General features: G+C 39.2%; 2 protein-coding genes across 7 annotated transcripts in view; one reads left to right on the forward strand and one right to left on the reverse strand.

Moving 5' to 3' along the window:
* Nucleotides 1-1093: 1093 nt before the first annotated feature.
* rcbtb2 (regulator of chromosome condensation (RCC1) and BTB (POZ) domain containing protein 2) lies at nucleotides 1094-11496 on the reverse strand. Of its 2 annotated transcripts, none has more exons than XM_023262750.3 (12): nucleotides 11357-11496; nucleotides 9971-10105; nucleotides 8850-9000; nucleotides 7817-7983; nucleotides 7572-7730; nucleotides 7037-7144; nucleotides 6807-6949; nucleotides 6269-6459; nucleotides 5459-5585; nucleotides 3047-3186; nucleotides 2828-2958; nucleotides 1094-2716 (listed from the first exon to the last, which is right to left on the reverse strand). In XM_023262750.3, the coding sequence occupies exons 2-12, from the start codon at nucleotides 10094-10096 to the stop codon at nucleotides 2576-2578; spliced, it is 1584 nt and encodes a 527-aa protein (XP_023118518.1). In that variant the 5' UTR covers nucleotides 10097-10105; nucleotides 11357-11496; the 3' UTR covers nucleotides 1094-2575. The 2 variants fall into 2 exon arrangements, with proteins under 2 accessions (XP_023118518.1, XP_023118519.1); XM_023262751.3 differs by having other exon boundaries at nucleotides 11260-11461.
* A 3117-nt stretch (nucleotides 11497-14613) lies between these two features.
* fndc3a (fibronectin type III domain containing 3A) overlaps nucleotides 14614-27301 on the forward strand; it is a 48151-nt gene continuing 35463 nt past the window's right edge. The window contains exons 1-2 of one of the 5 annotated variants that reach the window (XM_035944715.2): nucleotides 14614-15060; nucleotides 19695-19838. In XM_035944715.2, the coding sequence (XP_035800608.2) occupies nucleotides 19728-19838 (111 nt within the window). In that variant the 5' untranslated portion in view covers nucleotides 14614-15060; nucleotides 19695-19727. Of the gene's footprint in view, nucleotides 15061-16749; nucleotides 16768-19694; nucleotides 19839-27301 lie in introns of those variants that run through there. The other 4 variants (XM_035944714.2, XM_055012248.1, XM_055012247.1 and 1 more) reach the window with 4 other exon arrangements.

Here is a 27301-nt window from a genome sequence, read left to right on the forward strand (position 1 = left end):
TCATTTTGTGTGACTGAATACATATGCTTAGTCTTTGGCTTATCCAGATTATAACATATTAACTTGACTAATGGCCTAATTCTGCATACTATACTATGAAAAGGCCCCTTGCCCTGAAAGGTACCCAAATAAGGCGAAATGACACATATGTGCTCTAACGCAAAAAGAACTGAAGTGATTATGTATCATTGCATATAGTAAAGTGCAGGGGATCCAACCTATAAGATCCTGCAGCTTCCCCAGCTAGTTAACTAGGCAGCAAAAAACTTTGCCCCAAATAGTCCTCCATAGTGTATGATCCTCAGAAACATGTGGGCGTAAATGTAAGATCATGTGTTTTGGGAGAAGCCATCAGTTGGAATCAAGTAACTGAATTATTATCTGTGAATTGTTGATCTGGTTTTTATCACAATATACCCCCACAACACAGCATGAACCCTTTAACATTTGACTTTAAACTGAAAAACACATTGTCAGCTCGTGTTAACTTGCTTAATACATGCCAATTTAATCGGATTCCTTTATCTTGTAAAGCATCCCTGCTGTTCTGACCCCATCCTGCAACTTTCTGGCAGGTATTGGAAATCTGTACGAGGCCTGATTGGATCATGCGACACTAAATACACACTTCAGGAGACACTCAGGCAAACACGTGACTTATTAGAAGCTTGCTCTTGCTTCTTCTGGCTGGAGCTGGTGTGAAAATGTGCCTGCAAACATGAGCAACAGCAGATTGTATCATACACATGTACAAATCATCGGTACCATTTCCTGAGGAAGTGATCTTACAATAACAATATTACAATTTTTTTTCCATTGAGTAATGCATTGTGTGACTTTGCAAATTTCAGTGCATGCATTTCACTCAGTGTGTCACTAAATAGCAAATGTTTCTTTTCAAAGCGAATTAAAGTAACTCTGATATGCAGGAGGGTGATGACTGAGGTCCAAGCACATGACAGCTTGAAGCAGGTGTGAAAACAGCAGGCTGTCAGCAGAGACGCATGAAAAATAATCATACTGCCCCCTCATGGCTGCTATTGGTAAAACAGTTACCTCAGATAGTGGGATTGGCAAGAAGACATACATCAAATCATGTGCAGTAGTTATTCATTTTAATATAGAGTACATTGTCAAATGTAACCATTAGAGTCACTGTCAGCAGCTCACAGCATTTTCATACAAAATGACAACACACTGGCAATTTTAGTAATTATCAAAATGTTCCAAAAAATTTTCTAATTGGCTTGTTAAAGTAATAACATGTTGTCACACTCTAGTGAGACTAATTAAGGAACTCAAGATGGAATAATCTGGTAACTACATTTAAAGACCTTGTGGTCCTATATGAGACTTGGCAATTACACTGAGCCTGAACTATTCCATTACCACGAGGTGCTACCAGGGGGGATGTATAAAGAAACCCTCGTTAAAAGAACCAGAGGTTTGCTGCCAACATGTTAACAATAAAAAAAAAAAAAACAAATAATAAAACAAGCAAACTTTTGTAAACATACCAAATTACAATGAAACGCAACTGTAAAATCAGCTGCATCTACAGTGTAACGTCGCTGACAGGATACACAGGAATCAACATGTTTGTGTAACTCAAACATAGTTTACAGCTGCACAAAGAGGGTGAAACTGATCACAAGTATACATGCGGTCGTACGTTCTCATCTCTCATCAATGTGTAACCGACTGTATTGTTTCCTATCAGTCCACTGACATGGTGGCAAAAGCAAATGTCTACAGCAAAACAGTGCAAATGTTAGTCAACACAAATATCAAACAGTGACCACAAGTCTGGATGGCGTGTGAATAACTAATGAATAACTACAATATAAAACAAAGTGGCAAAACATTAACTTATGCGAGATAAACACTGTCATTGATCAGATAACTGTTCACAAAAAGGTGTCAGTAAATATGACTTCTCACTCCAGAAAGTTTGAGAATCAAGGCTTTAAAGAAAAGCAGCACAATGTGACAGGCTGATTCATGGCTGACTTGTTGCAGCTGATCACCTCCTGTATATATTGATCAGACATAATGTACAGTACTACAGGATGATAAATAGCAGTGTGACAGAAACTACCTAAACCTGGCTACCAAACCTTTCTACTGCAAGAGATTATGTGATGCATTCAGCATTTTCAGGCATCCTGTCTGACCTGTGTGGGAATTCCCTGCACCTGTTTGGATGTTGGCTGGCTCGATCAAACGAATCCGACACAGAATCAGCCACGCATATTGTCAGTAACACAAAAACAACAGAGAGACAACCACTGTGGCACATCTTTCTCTTCAGCCTCTGCTCTGTCTGCAGACTAGTGGTGTAAACCAACATCTACACCCCACGCAACCACTGTGCTTGGGCTAAGGTTTAGAGTGGTAATGCAGAAGCATCACTTAGTAGGTGAAACCTTCACCAGTTTGCCCTGCCAGTCTTTACATCATCAGAGACGAGTCTCTGAAGTGCTGTGCAGCCGGGTGTTTACTTTGGTCTAGGGTACTCTCCTGTGTGAGCTTAAACCTCATCGTGTTGAACCCGTCACTACAGGGGCCGCTCTAGTCAGTTTTTAAAGGCCCCGTACCGACTGGCTTTACTAATGAAGTTCTTGAGCAGGTCATGATCCATGTCTGCAAAGGCCTGGGTCTGCGTGACAGCTGTTAGATGGTTGACACAAAACTTGAAGCAGAACTCCTCCAGGTCCTAAAAATGAAGAGGGCTATCTGGTCAGTGCTGAGGAGTATAACGGTCTAGCTACTGTGCAGGCTCCCACCACCATGGTGTTTGACTGTGTGTCAGGGGCTATAAGCTTACCCGGGCCTCATACTTGACAGCAGCAGAGAGCAGAGTGATGGCATTCTCTTCAGAAATGCCCCTCTTGATCGTTTCCTGGCACAACCTCTTCAATCTTGTCTCTCGGTAGAACGTTGCCAAGTCTAGCAACCCTGCAAACACAGGAGCAACACATAGATGAGAATGCTACAGACTTGTTTTAAGGTTTTCTGGTGCTCTCCAGCTGTAAACTCAGCTTACCAATAGCATCCTCTGGTGGCAGGTTAATAGTGTCTGTGTAGAGATACTCCAAGAAGGCTCTGTACACCAGGTACGAGAACTGGTGGATTTCTATGGCATCCTCGTCTGTTTCATTCAGCAGTGCACGGAAATGCTCACACCTGGAGAGGGAGGAAGAGAAGGTGAGTATGCTGGTTGCATGGAAAGGCTAGCATATTACTCTTTCAAGTGTTTGTATATGCACTACAAATTAATGAATGTGTCAGTCATGCTGGGGTGATTAAAAACATCTTACTGTTCAACAACACAAATCAAGGTTTTCATTCATTTGTAGTCATAAATAAAGTAGTTTATCATTTTCAAGTAGCTCAGTGCAGTAGGCACTTAAAGAAAACTGCATTACCATCCAATGAATACTGAATTTGCAAAAAAAAAAAAAAAACTAATGGAATTTCAGGATGAGACGCTAAAACATCAACTGTGTAACATGCAGTATAGATACACTGTGTACAAACAGCAGCATACATGATTGGTTGAGAAGCTAAAAATTGCATGAAACAAGGAGGTTTCTGTGTTACATGCAGTGTGTTGTAAGTATGTTTAGTTGATGTAACCCACCGTATTAAATATCATTAGGTTAACAAACCTGCACACGTCTACAGAAATAGCTATGGGTCTAGTATTAACAGTGTAATTGTTACTTTTGAAGCGTGACAAAAAAAAAAAACATTTTACACATCACATAGTTTAACTCAAAATTCACTTTTCAGGCTACAATGCACTTCCTGAGGCAAAGTGGAGTCACTCTGCCAACAACTACAGCCCACAGTATTTTTCCAATTTGTTCCTTATGAACTCCTGCATTAGGAACACTGATTAACATTTTTATCCCCCACCCCCCCTTTCCCTAAACCTCCCTCATTGCAGATCTCGCCTGGGTAAAAACACTGCCTCTATCATTTCTTCTCAGGACGTGGTTGAACAAATAACTGAGTCTTCATTCTCGAATGCATCTTAAACATATCATTTCCTTGTGATCTTGCCAAAAGCCGTGCTTTGCACTGTTGCATGGTCGTGTGAGCGTGTGTGTGAAGGCTGACGATGCAGACAGTCTGGCTCCTTCCTACTGACAGTGCAAAAGAGCAAGAGACTGGAATGCAGATACTTTGTGTTCAAGTGTGGTTATAAAAAGAAGCACGGGAAACAATAGGCCCGTCTTTGCTTCCCCATGACTTTGACAGGAAAGACAGGGAAACTGTGTCTAGCAGATGAAGTTTAAATGCAGGAAAAACAGCACTCAGTACATATGTTAAATTCATTACCACAGAAAAATGCTTTGGTGTGTTTGTTGTCATGATGGCTGCACAAATAAAAAAATATTTAGTTGTATTGATTGATTGTATAGGTTTCTATAATTAACAATCAGATAGTTCTGCAAAATATCAAAGAGTGTCTGTCTTCCTTGAAAGTCCCAGGGTGGTAAACCGAGGGTTTTCATTACATGCGATCAAGCACAACCTCTGAATGTGAAAAATAAACCCATGTGATCAGAATGAAAGTCAGGATGGAGAAGCAGGCTGCTCTTTGAGGAAGAAAGGAAAATATTCTCTTAACAACGGAGTGCAAAGAGTGCAGCGGCCAGACATCAGGGAGGAAGACTTGGAGACAGTGTTTCAGTTCAACAAAAACCACTATGTGCAATTCTTAATTCAGTGTCATTAAAGGAGGAAGCAACAAGCCTGAAGCTATCTTTTAAACAAAATGTTGTGTTCATGTAAGAACACATTTGTCAAGGCATCTATACAGCCTTAAAAAACTAAACGTTAATTAGGGCTGGGTGAAATAGGTGAATATGTATCATTTCAGTCGATATCATTGATAATTTTTTTATAAATCTTGCTAATAAAGACCATGAGAAGAAAGATTTAATTTGGATTTAACCACTTTAGCCTTTTTTTTTAATCAAGGGACACAGGTAGTAATTTAAATGGTAATACTACAATAAAAAAATATACACAGATATCCCCCTCATAACTAAAAATAAATAAGTATAAAGGAATCCTCACTCCTTTGCACACATTAAATTAAGAAAGCAAGTAAAATCTGGAGCGCAGGGTGAAGCTGCTGCACAGCACTGAAGTTAAGATTCTAAGGGACTGGCCTGGACCAGGTTTAACCAGACCAAGGCCGGTGTTTGCACCTAATGCATGTAAGTGAAACTGTATCAAACATTCTACTGACCATTTCTTATTCTATTGATGATGTATCTACTGCCAGTACATATTACAACTGTTTTCTCTCCCATTGCAAAAACTAAAGGTGGGAAATAACTGTCACATTATTTACATTTTTCCTATTGGAAGAATAATTATAATGACCAAGTGCTCAACATCACATTTTTATTTTAGACTTTGAAGGTTCTTGTTTTCGTACCTGATTTTCAGCAGGGCTTTGTGAACATGGATGCACTTCCCATCAACCAAGAATTTCAGGTCTGAAATCTCTGGACTGTCAAACTCTTTTTTTAAAGACTGAGCAACTGTCAGGTAGTCATCACCATCTGGCAAGAAAAATGAAAATCAAGAAATAATGAATAAAGTGGTTTCGAAATTAGACTATCTTGTCACGTATCATGTCTATTGTACAGTCCTGTAGCAACTGCCGCATTTCACTGTAAAGATACAGCACATCTACAATATGCACAGTGTATAAATATGTATTCTTTCATGAAAAATCACAGAATATTCATTAAACGGCAAAGCTTTCAACCATCCAGTTATGACTCTCTCTTGGAGACCTAAAAAGGAAATTCTAGGGAATCATAATTTTAATTGGTGCCACTGTTTGTTTTTGAACACAATGAAAGACTGAACTCATGAGAGCACTGATGAGTTCAGTGGTTTGTTAATTTCGCAGAATTTTATTAAACATGTCATTAGTTCTAAAATGGAATGTAAACAAAAAAATGAAACTCTCACAGTGACATGTTAATGCTCCTCAGTTGGAGCCGAGTTCACATAAACACTTGTTTGACATTGAGAGGAAACAGAATTTCCTGTTTGTTTCTGAGACCACTTCCAGGAATTTGCACCTATGACATTCAGATATGTGCCCACTGCATAATAAACTGGTCACATAGTAAATGTTCCATTGACAGAAACGTGAAATACTTGACAACAAATTTCCTAATTATTGAGGACAGTCGACTTGTGAGACGTTCTCGACTGTTAGAAACCTTCTTACCTACGGAGAGGAGGTGCCACGTGACTGCTGGTGTGGCGAAGCAGGCGAACACGTCGTCCGTGCTGCTGAAATGGGTGAGATGGGGGCTCGCCACGGCCTGACCTCGACACTGACCCCACATCAGAACCTGCCCGCTCTGCGTCTTGGCAGCTGACGTGTGGCTGGTGTGGCATGCAGCAACCTCCACCATTCTAGAGAGAAAAACAAAACTCAAACCTGAAAGAAGTACTAGCTCATATCCTTCTCATATACCGTGTGTTGAAATATGTCTATTAAAGCTAGTGAAGAGATAAAAAGGAATTCCATTATTGACAAAATGAAGCATATTCCACAGTGAACGCTACTCCTCCAGCAATTCCTCTTTCGAGTCAACAATCGATCTTTATTACTCTGTGATATTAAAACATATAAAATGCTCGAGGCATTAAGCTGCTGAAATGATTTATCTCTCAGGATCTTATCACAGCCCTCAGTGACTTGTTGCAGTGACATGAAGTGTTGCTGCTCATTTCGAACGAGGCAGTGATGGAGTACTAACCTCTCCTTGTCTGTGTTTATTAGGGTGGGGAGAGCCTGGTTACTCTTATTGCCTGTTCCCAACTGCCCATACGAGTTGGCTCCCCAAGCGTAAACAAACCCCTCGTCCGTCAGAGCCAGTGTATGCGCATATCCACAAGCAACCTTTATTCGAAAAGAAGAGCGTATTTAGGGTGAATGTCAGCAGAGATAAACAATGAAGAACGGTATTTTATGAAATTTATCTCTTACCTGGATGATGTTGACACCTTGGAGGGCAGCGATCCTGCACGGTGTCTGCTGATTTCCATTGTTGCCCAAACCTAGCTGTCCATTGCAATTGTAGCCCCAACCATATATCTACAAAGGACGAATTCAGAAAATGCACAAACTAGGTACTGCATCCAAAAAGTTTTACTTTCTGAAGCTGTGAATCCAATATTCACGCCCTTTCAAGTCATGGCTGATGAAGTGTGTGCAGGAGAAACGGTACACTACGTTTGAGCATCTCTCCTTTTTCCATGTGTTTCACAGCTAATTGTGGAAGTCTTTATGTTTACAACCAAGAGAAACATTATAAATGCAACATTAAGAGACTGAAAATGCATGAATCTATATTGTATATCCCTCCCCAAGCTTTAGGACAGCCATTTTTGTAATCCAGTATGAAATACAGCCACGGTCAAGTGCCTCTGATTTCAAACGTGGTCGGACAAAACACTTCTTTTCTCAAACAGTCCCCCTTGTAGCCGCCTTTAAACATCTGCAGACTGATATGGTCCATTACCTCGCCGTTGTCCAGTACAGCCATGGAGCAGAGCTGACCGCAGGCGATGTTAACAACCACTTTGTTCTGCAGGCAGCTGCTGACCCGTCGTGGTGTCGGTTGGTTGGCAGTAGATCCTGAACCTACTTGGCCTGAGTTGTTGTAACCCCACGCATACACCTGAACACAAAAGATAAATGCTCACCGCCCTAAGAAATACTAAGCAGAAACAAACTAAAGCAAGGACACAAGAGAGGATGAATCACCTCCCCGTCGGTTGTAAGGGCAATAGTGTGGTGGGAGCCACAGGCCACTTCTGTCACTCTCTTGCTGAGGAGGTTGGTGGACACCAGAGCAGGGGTCAGTCCGTGGTTGGTGGTCCCATTTCCCAGTTGGCTGTAACCATTGTGGCCCCAGGCGAACACTTCTCCATCTAGACAGTAGCAGGTAAACGTTTATTCATGTTGTCACAGTGGTTAATATTTTATAGAAAGATAAGAAGCTGTCGAGTTCACAAGGTTTACAGCAGGGTCTCAACACAACTCCTATCAGGTGTCACAAATTTTGTTTGCACGGCATTTATGGAGCTTAAATATAGCTGGAAAACAACAGAGATGGGAAACAGAGATAGAGAAAGGAACACTAAACTGAACTGCATGTGGAGAAAAAGCAGCACAAAAATAGACTCAAATGAACTGAGCAGACAAAGAGGCAGCAGGATAGCACAGATCACACCAGTATGGCAGTAGCTAGCTGTTTTTTTTTATTATGAGTTACTGGAATTGGAAAACAAATCCCTCCACATGGAAAGTAAGAATGAATGAATAACAGGTCATCATCAGATTTGACGTGGAGTCAGTTCAAAATTAGCATCGCTACCTATCACCAAAATAACAGTTTTACACAGTGTAAAGACATCTGGATGAAAGGCCGAATCTGTTATGCACCAAAACAAAAATCATTTCTGAATTCTGCTCCAAGATCTGTTAATATACTGACTGCCACAAGGAATCATTAAAAGTAAAAAAGGACTACATAGGAAATCTGACTGTGGAGAGCAACACTTTCTCATCTATTTGGGAGTTACAGTAAGTATTTAAACACATAACACTTCTAACTGTACTGTTTTATGGTATTTGAACATAAAGTATTTTTTGACACAATATGGGCAGCAATGACACAGCACCATCATAAAACTAGATTTTCATGTGTGGCCTTGTTTGCCTGCGATCTCATTCCTCTGCCTCCTGTGGAAATTTCACCTTGGAGACAAACAAAAAGTTTGCTGAACTAGATTACCTGCAGTAGCGATAACCACATGCGGTCCTGTTCCGTAGCTTAGGGACACAATCTTCTTTCCACACAACACATCAATCCTGCGCGGCTCAATAGTGCTTTGAAGGTCTCCGAGCCCTAAACAGCCACTGCAATTGGTGCCTAAAGCAAAGACCTGCAAAAACCAAACCATCACAGCTAAAGTGCTACCGATGTTAATAAACAATACGTGAATTTACAGATCATACTGATACCTTTCATAATATTTTGGGAGATGTTTGGCAAGATCACATACTGGAAGTTGCCAAATATAAATAGTTTAATATAATGGAAGTACAATAAGCAATTATAATATTTCACATAGGCAGCACTAGGTAAAATATTAGAATAGAAATGTACACTGAGTACTACTACAACAACAGTCAATTACTACTTATTACTGATTTTTTAATCAATTGTCTGTAAACTCAGAAGTGTCTGATAAATTTCCCATACACAATACAAATTGCAAATTCTGAATGCCAGATAGGTTTTCACAATTACTTTTTTAAACCAGGTGACTCATTAAATAATGGATAAATTATTTCAAGACTAACATGACCAAACAAAACTACCCTTGCAACCAAGTTGTAACTGTTCCTGAAATTATCTTTTTAGAAATACTGACATCCAAGAATGTTTTCTGTAATAAATAAAAATCAATGAAAGTAATAACTGTGCGCACAGCAGGCCAGATTGAATGCAATGTAGTCTGCAACTTTAAAAGTGAAATCCACTAAAAAACACATTCCTAACTTCACAAGTGGCTGCTCTGAAACATCAGCTGTTTGTGCCAGGGGGACAAACAAATAAGCAAGGGTGGAAAGATGAGGCACGTACGGTACATTTGCACAGGATAAAAATGGAGCTTGCTCAGGTATTAGGCCTATATGGCTAAAGATAGCCTCATTCTATCTGCTTATCCCTTCGCCTGGAACTGCTCTCTGCATCAACAAGAGCATGAGAGGCCTGAACAATTTCACTATCCATTTCTCAACAACAACAAAAAAAACCAATCAGATCAATATTATGAAAGTACATTAAGACCGTCAAGTCTTGCAACAAACCTCGACATAAACAAAGGGATTAAAGCGACCTCGTGTTACCTCATCATTAACTGTGACATAGAGGGCTTCATTTGCAGCACTGCCAAAGACACAAGCCTGCCGGATAAGCCGTAGTTCCTCAGGAGGAAGGAGCGCAAACACTGGCCACTTCCCCACGTCCAGCATACTATTCAGCTGTGAAGAGAGGAAAACACACAGTTAAACAGATGGGAATACAAAGGATTTGAACTCTAAAAGCCAGATTATGCATTCAGATTGTAAAGCAAAATGCTGAGTCACAGTCAAGCTGGAGTGTGTCGTCATGTTCTGCTCTGGTTAATAAACTGCAATCAAATCATTATTAGGTTTTAAGTGTCTAAACAGCTGAATGAACATGCCATAAAAATGAAACGTAATGGAAACTGAGTACTGGCTCATCTTTAGCAACAAAAAAGCAACAGAAAGTAAAAACCGAGTTGATAAATTATCCAGGAGGCTTACTACTTTTCAAAGTGCTCAGCAGCAGACAGTATCTGGGCACCGAGCCCAACTTTGTAGATGGATTAAAACATGTATATACACTGGCTGTGGTAAACACATTGTGTGTTTACTGACAGAGTGAGAAAAGTCCAGGTCATGTCATCTCTACATTTACCAGAAATATAGTCTGTACAATATTTCTAGGGGTGAACCACATGTCAAGGTTTTCTCTCAGGGTACAAGGCCACATAAATGTGTATTAAATGTGCGGTCTGTGCATTAAATATAGATCAAACATTTGCTTGATTATGCTATTTCAATATTAATATATGCTGATAAAACCTAGTATACCCCTTGTGCATCGTTTCCCCCCTTGTGTGTGGGTTACAGGCAAATAAAAAGGGAAGTTTTGAATTTTTTTGATACTACTGTTACAACCAGCGATTTTCAGCTCAATCACAAGCACCAGGCGTTCAAAAATCAACTCTTTATCTTATGAAATAACACTGAATATTCATAAGGCCCTTAAAACGATCTGCTTTATTGTCATGCCTGAACAAACAGTAAAGCAGTTGCCGCTCATTGAGCAGTAACTTGCACTTAGCATGAACGCCCCAAACACACCACCTTCATGAGACGTTCAACACTTCAAATCAGCAAACACAACGCACACAAACTACACACGCTGCGTAGTAGAACTTGCAGGCTTAGTTTTTAAGCTAGCAAGGCCAAAGTTGCTAACGTGTCATTTACCATTAACGAAAACTATCATCTCAAAGACTCTTATCCAACAAAAACTATTAAGCTAATTAGCGTAAAGAGTGCTGCCGTTGCTGGGAGCCGCTGACGGGTCCAACTGTTGACGTTACCTTGCTGTTGTTTCTAGCTAGTGTTTCGTCCGCGACGCCGTTTTTCTAACCAACAGTGACACTTAAAAATTGCCAAATAACATATTTGGCGAATAACCTTGATGATGAAATCATGTCCGGAGGTCTGGTAAAGTTGTAGTTTCACATCAGCAGCTGCGGTTGTACCTTGATGAAGCTAGCTTTGATCGCAATCAACGCCTGAAAAAAATACACTTCTTTACTTCCTGTAAAGGGGCGGTGCGTTCACTGCCCGTCGGAGCTACGTACTTCTGAAGTCTGTTACTGGAAAAAAAAAATAGTTTTACAGCGACTCATTAGATAACAATAATGTGTTCTGGAGCTTCTAAAGAGGTATAAAAGTAGAAATATGATCGAAACAGGAAACAATAAAATGTGAGATGTACAGATCTGTCGAGGGTAAGAGTTAAGTTAAATTTCATCCTACTTGTTTTCAGACATTATTTTAGGTTTGGGGTTTGGTTTGGTTGATTTTTTGTGTGGGTTTTTTTTGGATTGTGTATTTATTTTTACTTTGCCTTTATGATACTATGGCACGTCTAAAAAAACTAATGAAATGAAATGGGGAAAAAAACAATTTGCAAGAGACTTTTTAAACATTTAAATTGTGAAATTCACCATATTAACTTTTTTCTCCCCAAATTCAACAAATCTATACATTCTATCAAACAGTTCAGTAATTTATTGGTTATTTCCACCACTAAAATAGTTTTTTTTGCACTCAATAATACACTTCCATCTTAGACGACACTACAATGTATTTCATTTGGACAAATAACATTAGACAATTATATTTAGACCAAAAAGTTTAATAAATAATATTTGCATGTGTTCTTTTTTCTTTGGTTGTATGACATGCATGCGATTGCTTTCACGTTTTCTTTACTTTAATGACACCTAATTTCTGAGATTGAATTAAATTACATGTTGTTTTTTCCATATAATATCTTGCAAGGTCTTAATCTTAATTAAATAAGTCAGGAAATTTCTCTGACTGTATAATATTATAGGTTCCTAATCTTAAAATCTAACTTAGTTGAGGTAATTAGTATTATAATGTACTTTTACTTCAATTACTTTGTCTGCACTTTTTTTGTTTCATTGTACTGTGCAATATCTTTTATATATTTTTATTTTCTTATCTTTGTTCTTTATACACTGTTTAGTTAATCGGTTTTAATCATTCCATAAAATATGTGTACACTTTATTCAACTTGTCTGTACTATTTCATTTAATTCACTGAATTTAGTCTGTTGTATATTATACTTTCAATTTCCCGAAAAGCACTGAATAACTTCTGTGCATAATAATAATAATAATAATAATAATAATAATAATAATAATAATAATAATAATAATAATAATAATAATAATAATAATAATAATAATAATAATAATAATGTAGGGATTTAACCATCATATTTAATTTAGTCAGGTGTAAATTAGAATTGTACATACTATTGTAGGGTCTTAACCATAATATTAAACTTACTCAGATAAATTTACATAGTAAATAATACTCTAGGGTCTTTATAATACATTAATATTGAAATTTCTTTGGTAAATATATAACAGCAATCTAATTCCTCTACTGGAAATCCCTTTGGTGACCCTTTATTCATTTTCACTTGTTTACTAAAGGAACACTGCATTCTTGTTTTATTTCTCATTGTTTGATAATGCATTACACTTCTGTATAATGACAGCTTACACAAAACTCTTGAGGTTGAATGTTCTTGGCAGGTTCTCTGACCCACAATACTTTTTTCTTCACTCTTTCTTTTCCTCTGCACTTTCCCACTATAAATTGCAGCAAAATCAGCAGGAGCAAATGTGATGAGGGAGACTAAGACGTGCATTAAGCAACTGATATCAGTCGGTCTCAATGGATAATGTGGAAATGCAGCTTTGTTCACCTTTATTTGATCAGATTTTGTAGCGGAGGACCCCTTTGGAATCCAAATTTCATTGCCTTCTGTTGCAGAAACAACACAGTACTTCTTCATAAAATCCAGCAGGTGGAGCCATGGATAACCCAGTCATGGTGCATTTGAGTGCAGAAGACTTTGCACATGTTTTTGTGCAAAGCTTTACACTCATTTGACATGGAAATATTCTATGTGAAGATAAAATATTTTGTGTGTAGAAGGATATTTTTCATGACTTAGAAAATAAACGGTGGGCCAGTAATTTAAATAAGATTATGTTACCATGTGCAACATTTCATGAATAAGCAGCTCAATAAATTAAACTTAGTAGGTGTGTGTGTGTGTGTGCGTGTGTGTGTGTGTGTGCGTGTGTGTGTGTGCGTGTGTGTGTGTGTGGACATTGGTTCTCGGGTACTGGCTCTTTTAAAATTTAGACTTTTCAAGCTAGTAATTTTATTATCTTAGCCATCTAAATAACTGTGCTCACATTAACAGTTTTGACTCATGGCCAGTGGACTAATTGCTGTCGTTTGACAGTAAGAGTGGTAATGCAGCATATAAAGAGTTACAAAGGGAATCACACAACAAAGACATGTTATGCTGAATTTGTTTATGATTAGGTACGCTGGTAATGAACTGTCTGTAATGTAGTACTGTCTGTGTTTGGGTGATGAACTGCAAAACCTAAGAGCAAAACTACAGACAATTTGAAATAAATACATAAAAATTAATCATCCCAGGTTTTTATACCCATTAATCAAATGTCAGACATACAGACAGACAGATAGATAGATATTGTGCTTATTTATAGTGTAAGTCAGTAGTCAATATTTTATGCTATAAGAGAGTTTAAGCATTTACTAAATGCTTAAACTCTCTAAATGCCACTTAGCTGTAGAAATATATTTGATAGATAGAAAAACTGAAATTAATCTCCAGTTTATTTTTAGGGACATTTTCAGTACACTACCCTTTTCAGGCAACATGATTCTATTAATGTGGACTGGAAATTTCCAGTAAAAAAAAAGCTGTTCACGGTTCAGAGTTATCTGATGACATCTGTGACGGAGGAGAGCAACCCTGAGTCTGGTAAACTCCGTTACGAGCGAACCAAAAGTGCTTCTCTCGGTACGCCACATATTTCTCTGCAAGTGACTCGGTGGACGAACCGGCCGCAGACACGTCAGCCATAAGGTTTTCATTAAGTCGTGAAAAACGTAGGCGGGTAAAATAAGTTCATTACAACAGCACTGTACTGTCACTGCATCCACGACACAAGCAAAATAACCACGTTTCATTTTTGAAAAACGTGTCTCTTCGCTATCTTGGAATTTGGGATCCGACGTGTGTGTGTGTGTGTGTGTGTGTGTGTGTGTGTGTGTGTGTGTGTGTGTGTGTTGCTCTAATACGCATGCGCACTAAGCCCTGTAAGCGATGGCGAAATTCCTGCCTTTTATGCGAGGAACAAGGTTGGATGGAAAGTTCTCTCGATAAAACTCGCAGTTAGGCTCACATTATCGATACTTAGAGTCGCCGCTGTTGCTCGCTAGTTACTTCGATCTGCTTGAGGTGTAGTTAATACAAGCCATCTGGGCTCCTATTACGAGAAAAGCACATCATCTTGCTAACTATTGGCTAGGTAGCATTAGGTAGCTAACGCTAGTATGTCACATTTTGCCTCGTCTTGTGTTTATCTGGGAAGCTAGCGAGTTATCATTCTCAGGTGTTACAGAAAGTAGACGATCGTCGGAGCTTGCTGACATTAGGCATTTTTTTCCGGGAAGACCTGCGGAGGAATCATCACGGTGCATCGGCGTGTCGGTCCGGACTGCTGCTGCTGTGCCAACTGACTGAGTGAGTAACGTTAGCTGAGCTGTTGGTAATAACTCACTTGTGTTGTCCGACCGTGTGTTAACTGCAAATTGACTCGAAATTACCTGTAACCCTATGCATACGTCGACTGCAACTTTGCAGTTGGATAGCAAACATCTGTGAGGCAACCCTGCGAACACACACCTGTAGCCAGAGTAAACAATTGTCTCGGGTGCAAGGTAGCTAACCTGGTTGACGAAGCTAGCAAATAAGAAGCATTATTACTAAACGCAGGCTTTAGCGTAATAGTGTTAAACATAACGAGTCTGTAGCTGTTGGGTTTAGTGGTAGGAATAATGTTAAATAAAGCTGAAATGGGGTCATTTAAATTGGCAACGATAAGGCTAAGTCACATGCATTTATTGGATGTCCAGCTGTTCCACCATGTGCAGGTCTGCCATTTAAAATCATTTCTGCAGGTGCTACAGCTAAACATCCGCGTTAATGTCTAAGGCTCTAATACATTTTCGTTTCTGTTAAACCCTGATTGCAAAAAGCAAATGTACAATTCATGATACACCCGAGGCCTGGCTTCTCACTACTATTACATTTTTCTCCCGGCGTTTATCTAATTCTTAACGTTGTTTTTATGCTACAAACCTAGCTAGGCGGAACACACCATTTTTCTATCAATTCACAGTTTTTTCCCCCCACCCCGAGTGGCCAAAACTGTAACCGAAAAACAGCTGCTCTGTCCTTGTCACTGCTCCCATAGCCACAAACAAATATGCTGCACAGTGAAGGCAACAACAGATGTGACCACAATGCAGATATTAAAGTTGTGTTTATTGTGCTGCAACAGGAAAGACTTTAGTGCGATGCAGTCAAAACAGGAATTTAATATTTGGATCAGCTGGTGTTTTTCACTGGGTGTGAGTTAAAAGGAGGCTGTGGGCACTCCTGATTTTTTTCTGAAACTTGTTTCGCCACGTCTATTCTCAGAGAAAAGCATAAGAGCAAAGAAGGGGAAAGTACCAACACTCTATTTATATTGTAGCACAGGCAACATGTCACTCATGGAAGTATTTAGTAACTGGATTATACAGAACACCTCACAATTAGACACTCACCCCAATTAAATGACATAATTTTGGAAAAATGCACAATGAACTATTAGATCTTTCTTTCCTGCCACTGTTGACTTCACCCAGCGTGTGAAAGGTGGGTAGTCAGGTGGAAATGTAAAGAAGATAAGGGCCAGTCATCAGGGATTCCCCTTTGGTACTTCTCATTTTCATGACCTCCAAGTAGCTGTTGTGAGCATTATCTTTAATGTGAATTTACTTGAAAATGTATTGAGTAATATAGTCCATTGTAATGACTGACTCAGAGGCCTAAGGGAGCTCAGAAATAGTCTGGCCTTTATCTAGAATCTAGTAATACTGCTAGTACCTGACAGTAATATTGCTCTTTTCATGTCAGCCCTCTGTTAAAGCATTAGTTCTCTCAAGCCCAGTTCATTGACCATCACACTGTAAACTGACTTTGTTATTTAAGCTTAAGGAGGGGAGGGACTAAAGCTAACAGATAAGCCAGATCACTGTGAGGTTTAGGGACGCATGCGCCAGAGTGTAATTAGGTTCAAGGACACGTTACATTTCTCTCATGCTGTTCTGTCGGTATTGATGGAATTTTTGTTTGCCATGTAATCTTTGGGGTTTTTTTCATGAGTCGCCAGTCCTTAATATGGTACTTTGACTTTTTATTCTTATTTCATTGCAGTGTTTTATGAGAAACTGTGTTTTTCTAGATACTCTCACAGGGTTTGACTTCACATGAGCTTATGTATAATCCAGCTTGGTTGATTTGTTTGTTGATTGCTACAATTTAGAAGACATAATATAGGTCCATTGTCAGCTTTTGGTTATTTGTGTTTATTTGAAGGATAAGAGACTGGACAACACTGTCTACTTGACTTTGTTCTCTAGCGGAGGAGACAATTGAGAAACTGTCTCTTTCAATGAAGGGCTTAACAATTTTCTGTATGTAATCATTTCCAATTTCCTTTTCTTATGTGCTCCTTCCTTCTAAGACATTGCATAAACACGATACAGAGCTGTATGCATGCTCAGCAAGTTAACTGCAGGCTGACAGATGTCATGTACAATACATTACACTATTGTATTTTCCTTTCACTTTGTGACATGATGTGCCATTTTAATCCAGTTGCAGGTGGGTGAGTTTAATAGGATGTTTTTCTGTAGATGTAGTTTTTTTCTCATGTCTTTTTTATTTGTTACACTCATGCAGGTGTGTTTGTATTTTGACTTATTTAAAAAAAAAAATCATTTAAATTTAAATGTAGGCAGAACTTTTAATAGGACGGAACAGCGGCTTACCAGTAACCACAATGCAGTTTCACTTTGAGTCATTGTTGCTATCACATTAACTCAGTTTGCATCACCTTTCTGAAAGTTGACACAGATACTGAGAGAGAGAGAGAGCGCATATGTTTTTTCAGTTTATTTCTGATCTTCTAAACCACTTCAGGCAAACTTCTTTTCTAGTGTAACTTGGGATCATGTTTTGCCATTTCACTTTATGATTTTGTATAGAAGTTCCATGTGTGTGAAACCATGCAGGAGTAGTTACTAATAGGTAATGCAACAGCAGAAACTGGAGTTTCCAGTGACTTTTACCTACATGCAGATTTGTATTCTGTTTAAATAATTGCATCTGATCAATCCTGTCTTTGGTGTGGGATCAGGCTTGTTAAGATTGGCTGCAACAGCTGGCCTGACCTGGTTGTTCACCGATGAGCATCAGAAAATGTCTTTCATTAGAGTCCAGCATTGTTCCTGGCAGTGGAAAACAATGGATGTGTTTGGAAATTAATTATGTTGTGCGTCAAATAGCCACTCAGTACCACTCAGCTTGTCATTATGTTTTGCATTTATGGGCTATTTGCCTCATATCTGATGCCTTGTACACTAGAGAAGGCTGAATTGTCAATCACTAACTATAGGCCTTAATGTTGTAATTAAAACAATCTGCCTGCAATCAAGGTTAACAGATGTCTCTACTGTTGCTCAAGTTTTATATCCAAATATTTACAACAACTTTTTGAACTCAGCATTTGTCCTTCTGTTCTGTTGATTTTAAATTAAACCAAAGTGCTTAAGAGATGCTATGAGATATTTTGTAGTGATAAATATGACTCTGCCATTTTGTACTAAAGATTTGAAGACCAAAGTTGCAGTTTAGGATCAGATCTTTGCCAAATGGAGACAAGACCTTTCAAATGTGGAAGAATAAACAGTGCTTCTTTAATTTGACCTGCTACCTCAGACCAAAGCAAACACAAGGTTGTTGGAAACACAAACTCCCATGAGTTAACATTAGATAATTTATCCACCATGTGCTTACAGGTCAGCTGTTGCAATCAAGTAGCTCCAAACATTAAGCGTATCAGAATATTGCATAAGAGCATCCTGGGTAGGTCTTATTAGTGTAACTCGTTTAAGAAACAACAGAGCTGCATGGCTGTAGAAAAATAACAAAGGCTTCAAAAATCTGACTCAGCGGGAGTTCGAGAACCAGGGAGGGCCACAGTCAAGCGAGCTGTCAATCATGACTGTCAATCAGTCGCCACACTGCAGACATCAGAGCTCTCGAAAAGCCTTCGTATCTTATTTATAGAGCAATGACTTTTAAAATGGCCAACAAGACTCTTATTAAAGGCTCCAAATTTAGTAATTGAGGCCTTATCAGCTTACTGAAAACATAATTGACTGCATATTTTTTTGACAGAAATTCACATTTCTTGAACTGAATCATGAGATTGCAAGGAGCCAGCATCTGGCAGCTCTCATTGGCATTGCACTCATTGTAGCTAAACTAGGTAGGACCAGCACCGGGTGTCATTACATGGCCTAAAAATGGCCTATAAAGCTTTCTTTCCCCCATACTTCTATAAAACTGTACTTTTCACAGACCCTGCAATACAATTAGAATAGAATTGGTTTGTTGGGTTCAATAACAGTCTAGAAAGGCTGTATGCTCATTTTGTTTTATCTCATTTTTGTATGTTAGGGCCAACAGGAGGAATCTTGGGAATTGTTTCAGTTGTATGCGCTACTGAGCAGCTTTCTTTTCAATGAATGAGCTGCATCTTGTAATCCGGTTTCCAGTTCTTCTAGCACAACCTTGTCTGGTAGTTGCTGCATAAGCGTCTTTGAGTTTTTGGAAAAGCGCTTTATAAATAAAATTTATTATTATTATTATTATAATGCGAACATCCACATGTATAAAACACGTCATCTAGCTATCTTTTCCACTATTTAGGCGTCTTAGTTGCTTATTAGAATGCTGCATTTTAGTTATGCTATGCATATCTGCAGAAAAAAAAAACATTACAGTTTACGTGGTGATCAGAGTAAACATAGTGAACCATAATTTTACCTTGGATGACACAGTGCACATTTTGTGGCTACAAATTTAAGTAATGATCCACTCACAATGTAGACCAACAGAAGGGAGGGAGAAGCAGCATTCTGTATACATTCTGGGTAAATGTAGTTATCAGCACACGTTGAATGGCTCCTCAAGACGATGACGTCACAAACCTTTGTGGTTTACTCTGTACATTTCCATTGATCTCTGTGTCTTTGTTGCAGCAGTACCTCTTCACTGGTGTGAATGAGGGAGACATGGCAGACCACACGCCACCTCTGGAGTCTGGCCAGCTTCTCAGCCCTGAACTCCCAATCCTGGCCTCACCACCACCCCCAGCCATGGTCAACGGGGAGGGCCCCCAGCAGGTACATTCAGACCCCTTTTGCCCTCTCATGTCTCTCTGCTATTAGTCACACTCACTGCATTAAGTCTGTTATGCCCAAATTGACTTCTAGCAAACTGCCTTGTAATTACAGTTGAGGGGATTTGTCTGAAACGGTGCCTCTGACTTATTTTGTCTGTTGTTGGTATGTGCAGTTGTTTAACTTTTGTGTCTTTGACCCCATGCAGTTAAGCCTGACATGTGGAAAAACAGTTATAATTGCATGGGTCGGGCTTTTTTTTAGTGCTTGTCAGAAATATTTGTACTATTGTATGCAAAACACTGGAGTGCTTCACAAAGCCAGGAATAGTGCTGCCCTGAAAAAGCACTACATAAATGAACTTCTTTGGTGAAACTGAGAAATTTTAGCTGGTGCACTTACAGTTTAGTGCTAACTGAGTTGCTCAAGGCAGGGACACAGTGTATAGTTTGACCAGCACAGCAGGGAAGCACTAATATGATATTTGGCTGGATGTAGTCCAACAGAGGCTTGTATGTCAGAGCCATGTGTGTCAAGGCAATAATAACTCCAAAAGATGTTTGAACCATTCATGTACATGAATGAATTAGTTGTAATATATATGCATTTATTTTATGTTGACCTTAACTTAGTGAATAAAAGGAATAATGAAGATTACAACATTTCAAACACAGCTGCATTTTTAGAAGTAGTTCTTTCACTGTTATGTTGCTGTGACTTCTAAATGTTTTCTGATACATTTAAATGATACATTTAAATCTGCTGCTTGTGAACCTGATATGCTTGGAGGCTTCTTTCAGATTCTAAACTAATTCTTACTCAGTTAAGTATTGAAACAAACCAATTAGATCTGCCGTTGCTCATGGAACATCTTTCATAGACAACAGGTGCTTGTAACTTATCAACCACAGGCTTCTCGGTTTTGATGGCAGTTTTGCCTTTTTTGCACAGGATATGGGCTGATATCCCCTCACCAATCATCTCTTGTCAGTATCACAGTTAGACTGAGTGTTTCTGACAAGCCTGGGTGATTTCGCTGTCACATTGATGGTCAACAGTTCGATCTGTTCAAGTTTCCCTGACTTCCTGGGGGATAGCTTGGAGCCCACAGTGATATCTTTGCAGTCACTTCCTCAGTCTTACGCAGTTTGCCTTGATAAGACTTGCTAATATTAGCACTGCGCTCTAAACACGACTTTCCACCCATTTCTGCCGTTTTCCACTGTGGAAAAACCCTCACCTGAATCAGGCTTTGTTCACGTAGAGATCAAATTTTGCTAGTTGTATTGGCCTGTGAAGGTGGCGTTCTCATGGAATTCAGTTACCTTACCACCTCCCACAAAGGTTACCCGATTGCCTGAACATATCACGTCACTGTTTACGCTGTTATGAGAGCTAAAAGAATAAAATGCTGCTGGTACTACCTGGCTTACACCATTACCACCCTGCTGCTCAGACCAATTTGAGACACTGCATGTTCATGATCGCTGAAATAGGAATAACAATTATTTGTGCTTTTCAAACATGTTTGTGTATCCCTCTCAGGCATTTCACCAAGATACATGCTCTGAAATTGTGTGCAAACAGGGTTTATTGCTATTAAGCAAAGGTTTTATATGTTTTTATGTCTTTATCTATAATTAGTTGATCAACAGAAGCTTAATTAGCAGCTATTTTGAAAATTGAATGTTGCTTTAGGCATTTTTTTAAAGCAAAAATGTCAAATGTTGGCTGTTTCAGCCTTCTCGAATATCAGGATTACTTTTCTATGTTACACATTATAGTGAAGTGAATACCTTTCGACTATTGATCAGACAAAAAAAGGAGACGCCCTTATCTGTTGAAAAGTAGACAAAATTATTGCTTGTACATTTAATTGATAATGATATAGTTGTGAGTTGCGTCTGTAGTATTTTATAAATTTTACATTAAGTAAACTAATAGGTTTGTGTAGTGGAAGCTACAAAGCAGTGTCATCCCTATGCAAAATACAGAAAACCAATACCATAGAGTATTTTATTTCAAGTATTAAGCACTTGGCGCTGAAAGAAATTAGGTCTGCAGCCACACCAAGAGTGAACAATGGGGACTGATACACAGGGCGACCTTTTGGGCAGCATCCATTATGCAAGTATTTTTCACTGAAATGGTTACAGAAATGGATATTGCACCGTGCATTTTCAAGGTCAATATTTTCCACACATGTCTATCATTTTCGACAGTGTTGTATGGGTGCATGTCCTTGAAATTAAAAGCTCTTGTTACTTTTCAAGGTAAGAAGTTGGGTGTGGTTTTCTAATGTCAGTTGCGGGTTTGTGTCAGGCTGACTTTCCCCACAGGAGATGCTCAAATCGATACTTAAGGCAGCATATTAAAGAATAGATCTCTCTGGTTCATGGTGTTCCTCTAGTATTTTTTAAGAGCAGAGGAGTGTTGGGTCACACACAGGCATATACACTCGAGTCTCTGGAGCACCCAACTGGTTGCATTTCTCTTTACTAGGTTTTGATGTCGGTATTGATTGGCTCTTGGTTTTCAGTTAATGCAGCCATATCTTTGATTCTTACATCAATTTCCTGAGACAAATCAATTTCTCTCTGCACGCCTATCTTGACAGCGTCTGCGATTTTTATTGTATTAACCTTTTCATTGTATTAACCTTTAAGCTGTGTTCATGTGCTCAATGGAAACCCGTGCAGCATATAGTGCGTTCTCCGATTAAGGGAGTTTTTAATACCTTGTGGAGAGCACACATGGCACAGGAGATTTAATGCGCCTGATTTTGTGGCGTCAGAGCCTGATCCCTGAGCACCTGTGAAAGTGACCTGCGAAGGCTTCCTTTTCGCAGTGTTTGATGTGGGGATTTTCAAGCATTGTTGTTTTTCAACGACGCTGCGAATAAAATGTAGCTTATGTGTGGGTTTTGGTGTCTGAGGAGGTGCATAAATATCATGACAGCTGCAGAGTGAGGAGCAGGAACCACTGGAGGGGTCTGGGCCCTGACAGAATGAGGCAGGACTATGGTGACAGTGAAGGCGATTCACGGCGATGGCTGACCCCTCGGTTTCTGACCTTTAGTTAGAGAAGTTGCAAGGACACTTCATTCTTTGTTCTTGATTTTTTTCAAAAAAATTTTTATCCCAGTCTTGGCTCAGTATTAATGCTCCATTGGACCAATTATTCTGAGTCAGAGAGGAAGCTGTTGTCTTGGGGTCATTACCTGAGATGATTCCTTTTAAGAGATGACTTTGGCTACAGTATGATTCACTGCTTCCTTCCATTTAAACTCCCCCTCCCCCCTTTGGTTTTTTCCTGCTCTTGCCGTTTGGTTCAGAAGCTAAATTGGTAACAGATGAATCAGTCTGTTTCTGTCAATGTTTAAGCCTAGCTAATGGCTTATGTACTTAGCTGTTGACTGTACTGATGGATATGTATATTTTCTCCCATTTTGTTCATTACTCCTTTTCATTAGACCTGCCATTTAATGTTTGTATGCTCTCTGTGCTCATGTTTTCATGTTCCTCTGTTTTGATGGGCTTTAGGTCTGTGCTTGAAACCTGACAGATTGTAAGGGATTAGTATCACTCCTCGGTACAGACTTGTTGCTGTGCAGTTTCTGTTAAAAAATCTCCAAGTAATCATCCAACCTTTGGGGAAATATATACAATTACAAGATTTTTCAAAACACCGTAACACATTAGAGGGATGGCTTAGAAAGAACAGTGAATGGAGGAGTAGCGATTTTATTTTTTCGGTAGCTTTGATTTTCACTGATATTCTAATTCAAACTCGCTTGTTTTATGTTTTTTCAGCATGAGCTGAGATTTAAAAATCAAAAAACCCACAGTTTGCCCTGGTGGTGTGTAAAAGCACTCGGCATTGAATAGTAACAACATAAAGTGAACAAGGAACACACAGCCGCGAGTGTGTGGTCTGCTTGTGGCTACGTGTCATGTGTGGGCTAATGTTTCTGTGGGATAGTGAGACCTCACTCTCAATTCAGCTGTCTTTAGTGCTGGCCTTGTATGCTATAGCTAGACACAGGAGACGGGGCCTTGGACATGTGCCCCTCACAAGCTGCCAGAGGGCTCAATGCTGTGACAAAAAATGCAACCCACTCTGCTCGGCTCCTGGTCAGCTACTGAATCATCTGCGAAGATGGGGGTGAGCCCACTATTTGTCAACTATTGTGAGGAGGCGGACAGTGCGTGACTCAGCTGTGTTTAGGACACTTTCTTCTGAGCCAGTAAGACAAACCAAACCTCACTGCACCACTATTCAGAGCAGACACGAGTCCGAGTGGTGTATCGATGTGGAATTTCTGGACTGATGACAAATAAAGGATGATTAACTGTTTATTGTGGCTGATCCTGAATATTTTTTAATGCGTCATATAATTAATACCAGACATTATCTCCTCTGCTGACCAGCTTGTAAATGCTATAAAAACCGTTAGAATGACTCCACCTACTCCTGCATTAGACAGTGATTTGGCCCCGTTTTGTGAGGCTTTTTCAATAAACTGGCCAGCAGACTTGTGGTATCATTCATCCTCTCCCTTGTCATCCTCCCTCTGCCGCAGATGTGAAGAGACTCACTGCCTGACAGTCACTTCTAATAGAGAGGAGGAGGGTTGGTCTCAACCTCGCTGTCTACAAGCTTTCAACTAATTTTAAGACGCATATTTAAGCGGGTTTGACTGTTCTATACAATTAGTGTTTCTGTTTTTTGAACAACTCACTGTTAGCATAATGAGCTGTGTATTACTGTGTAAAAACATAGTGGCTGTGGATTAAGAGGGCGTAAGAAGTTGACTGTGGGCAGAGCGGTTGCAGACGTAGCACTTCTAGAAGTTTTTGTTGTGCTCACTTAACGGCTGTTTGATAAATTACTCTCTTCTCACACTGGCGGATTTTGTTGCACTTATGGATAATGAGCATTGTTGTCATCGACTTGGGTAAACTAAGTCATTTCATTGTCACTACTGTGGCCTCTCTGTTTTGATTTTGCTTTATTGTCCTCCATGTGTGGGAAGCTTTGCCCCACCCTCATACAGACAGGCAGTGACACCTTGATGTTTCCCACATTTAGATTTTACTTGGGCAGGGTGCCCAGGTATATTAAGGGCTGCAAAGTATATTTGTTGACCTGTTTTTAGCAGTTTTTATTTCTTTATCCATCTTAGAGAACAGTGCCATATACAATTGTTTCATTAGTCACTATGTTTCACATATATTTTCCCATCTATTGATATTTTATTTATTTATTTTTGTTGTTTATATTTTAAAGGCTTAAAATTAGCTTTCGTTGTAGAGCCTTGCCCTGCTTTTGCTCTCTCTCTCACAAACACGGTCATATTGACAACAGACCAGTCGGTGAATAGCCCCTCCTCCGTGCACACTGGATCAAAACATGTGCAAGAGGACGGATTGTTGTTGGCTTTTCCCCACAAAGAAAACGGTTGGCCAAATTCCTGAATAGAATCAATCTGGAGTTCACAAATGCTTAGTATAATGAAGACCTCTGCACAAATTTGCTGTAAGATGCATTCAAGTCTATAAGATAGTCTATCAGCACTTTGTTCTTAACACAACATGATCAATTTGGGAGCTGCAACTCTTCAATTAAGTTATTTGCAAGTCTTTTCCTACCTTTCCTGATTGTAACCATAGCAACGACACATCTGCTTTTAGGCTGAGTCTACTCCATCCTCGTTTGTAGCTGGTAACCAGCCTTTACTGCCCAGACTAAAAGTGCAGTGATGACGTTGTAGCATTGCATAAACTGGGCCTTTACTCCTTCTTCTGGGGCAGCAAACATGGCACACAGCACTTGGATAATTGTTAAACTTCAACTCAGGCCTGTCAGCTATAGCCACAGATAGAATCTAATTCTGCAGGAAAACCTGCACCGGTTATAACGGTTATAGCCATAATTACTGCAGTTAAACAAAGACATGCATGAAAAGCCTTAAGCACACTCTGTAACATTACATCAAATGGTACCATTATGCCTTGTATTGTTCTGCATCGTCCCTTAAGTATTCAAATTAGAGAAATAGAAACAGTCCTATCATTAATCAAACAGAAAATAGCAGAATGTTTGGGGGTGGTATTATAAAGTAATAGTAGAAATGGTAATCCAAAAGACATCAATTAACAATTACTTTATTTAAGTTGCAATCTGAAAATGTGTTCATATCATGTTTGTGACACAGCAGTCACTTAATAGTTTATGTACTAACTGAAAGTTAAGATCTTAGTCAGACTCTCCCTGTCAGTATTTCATAGCCGACACTGACTGGTTGGATGGTTGGAAGGAAGTAAACCTGAGAGAAATCACAGACACCGGAAAAAAACAAAACATGAATTTTAATGTTTTGGAAATTCAGGAGGGGCACATTTTTCTTCATTATTATAAATGGTCTAAATGTGCAAGTACCTGGACTTTAGACATAGCAGGTTGACTGACCAAACAGAGTGACCGAGCTGGAATGACCCTGGCCAGGAAGCTGACCCTGAATCCAAGAACTGTTCTGACAGAAGCACAAAGTGCCTTCACTGAGATGAGAGATTCCTCTGGAAGGACTACACTCAGTACAGCACTTCACAAGTGTGGGCTATGTGGCAGAGAAGCCAGATGGAAAGAGCTCCTGAGGAGGAAAAAAAAACAACACACACATTACAGCATGCCTGAAGTTACAGAAATTCGTGTGAAATTGTCACAGTGCTTCAGTGTAAAAAATAATGTGGTCTGATTTATCCAAAATCCAGCTTTAGTGAAGATCTGGACTGCCACAGCATATCACTATGTAACACTAGCTCCACTGTGGATCATGATGGTGGCAGCATCAGACTGTCATTTATTTCTTTAATATAATAGGTCAATAGGCAGCCCTGAACATCCTCATTTATTTGGGTTTTGATTTGACATTTAGCTGTAGAGTGAACCTCACCATGCACTCATATCAATACTGGCGAGTCCTTGACGGTTTCAAAAATAAATCTTATTTAAACATCAGCTGAATGCATTTTGATCAAATTAAGAAAGAAGTTGAGACAATGAGTAAATCCAGGTGTACTGAACTAGCAGATATTGGTGCTAATACACACTTTGTTGAGATTTGTTGAATAATTTTTGAAACAAGTAAAAATGGCAGATGGAATTTTAGTTTTTCAGCTTTTGTTCATAAATTTATGTACCCAAATGGATATTATAGTACTTCATATTGTCCTGTTTTAACAGTAACTTCTATTAAATGGGAAAGTTAATATTGAGATAAACTGCAGTATTTTGAAACCTCAAAGGTATGATCTTCAATACAGTCTAAAACACTTTATTATTAAACTGGCATAGAATTTTTATTAATATGATTTGTGTTTCACAGAGGAAGCATTACTTTGTACATTTGTAAAACTGAGATTGCACTCCTGGCATTAACTTCCAGTTTAAGATTATTGTTCATA

Source organism: Amphiprion ocellaris, chromosome 7 (assembly GCF_022539595.1).
Source record: "Amphiprion ocellaris isolate individual 3 ecotype Okinawa chromosome 7, ASM2253959v1, whole genome shotgun sequence".
Taxonomy (NCBI): domain Eukaryota; kingdom Metazoa; phylum Chordata; class Actinopteri; family Pomacentridae; genus Amphiprion; species Amphiprion ocellaris.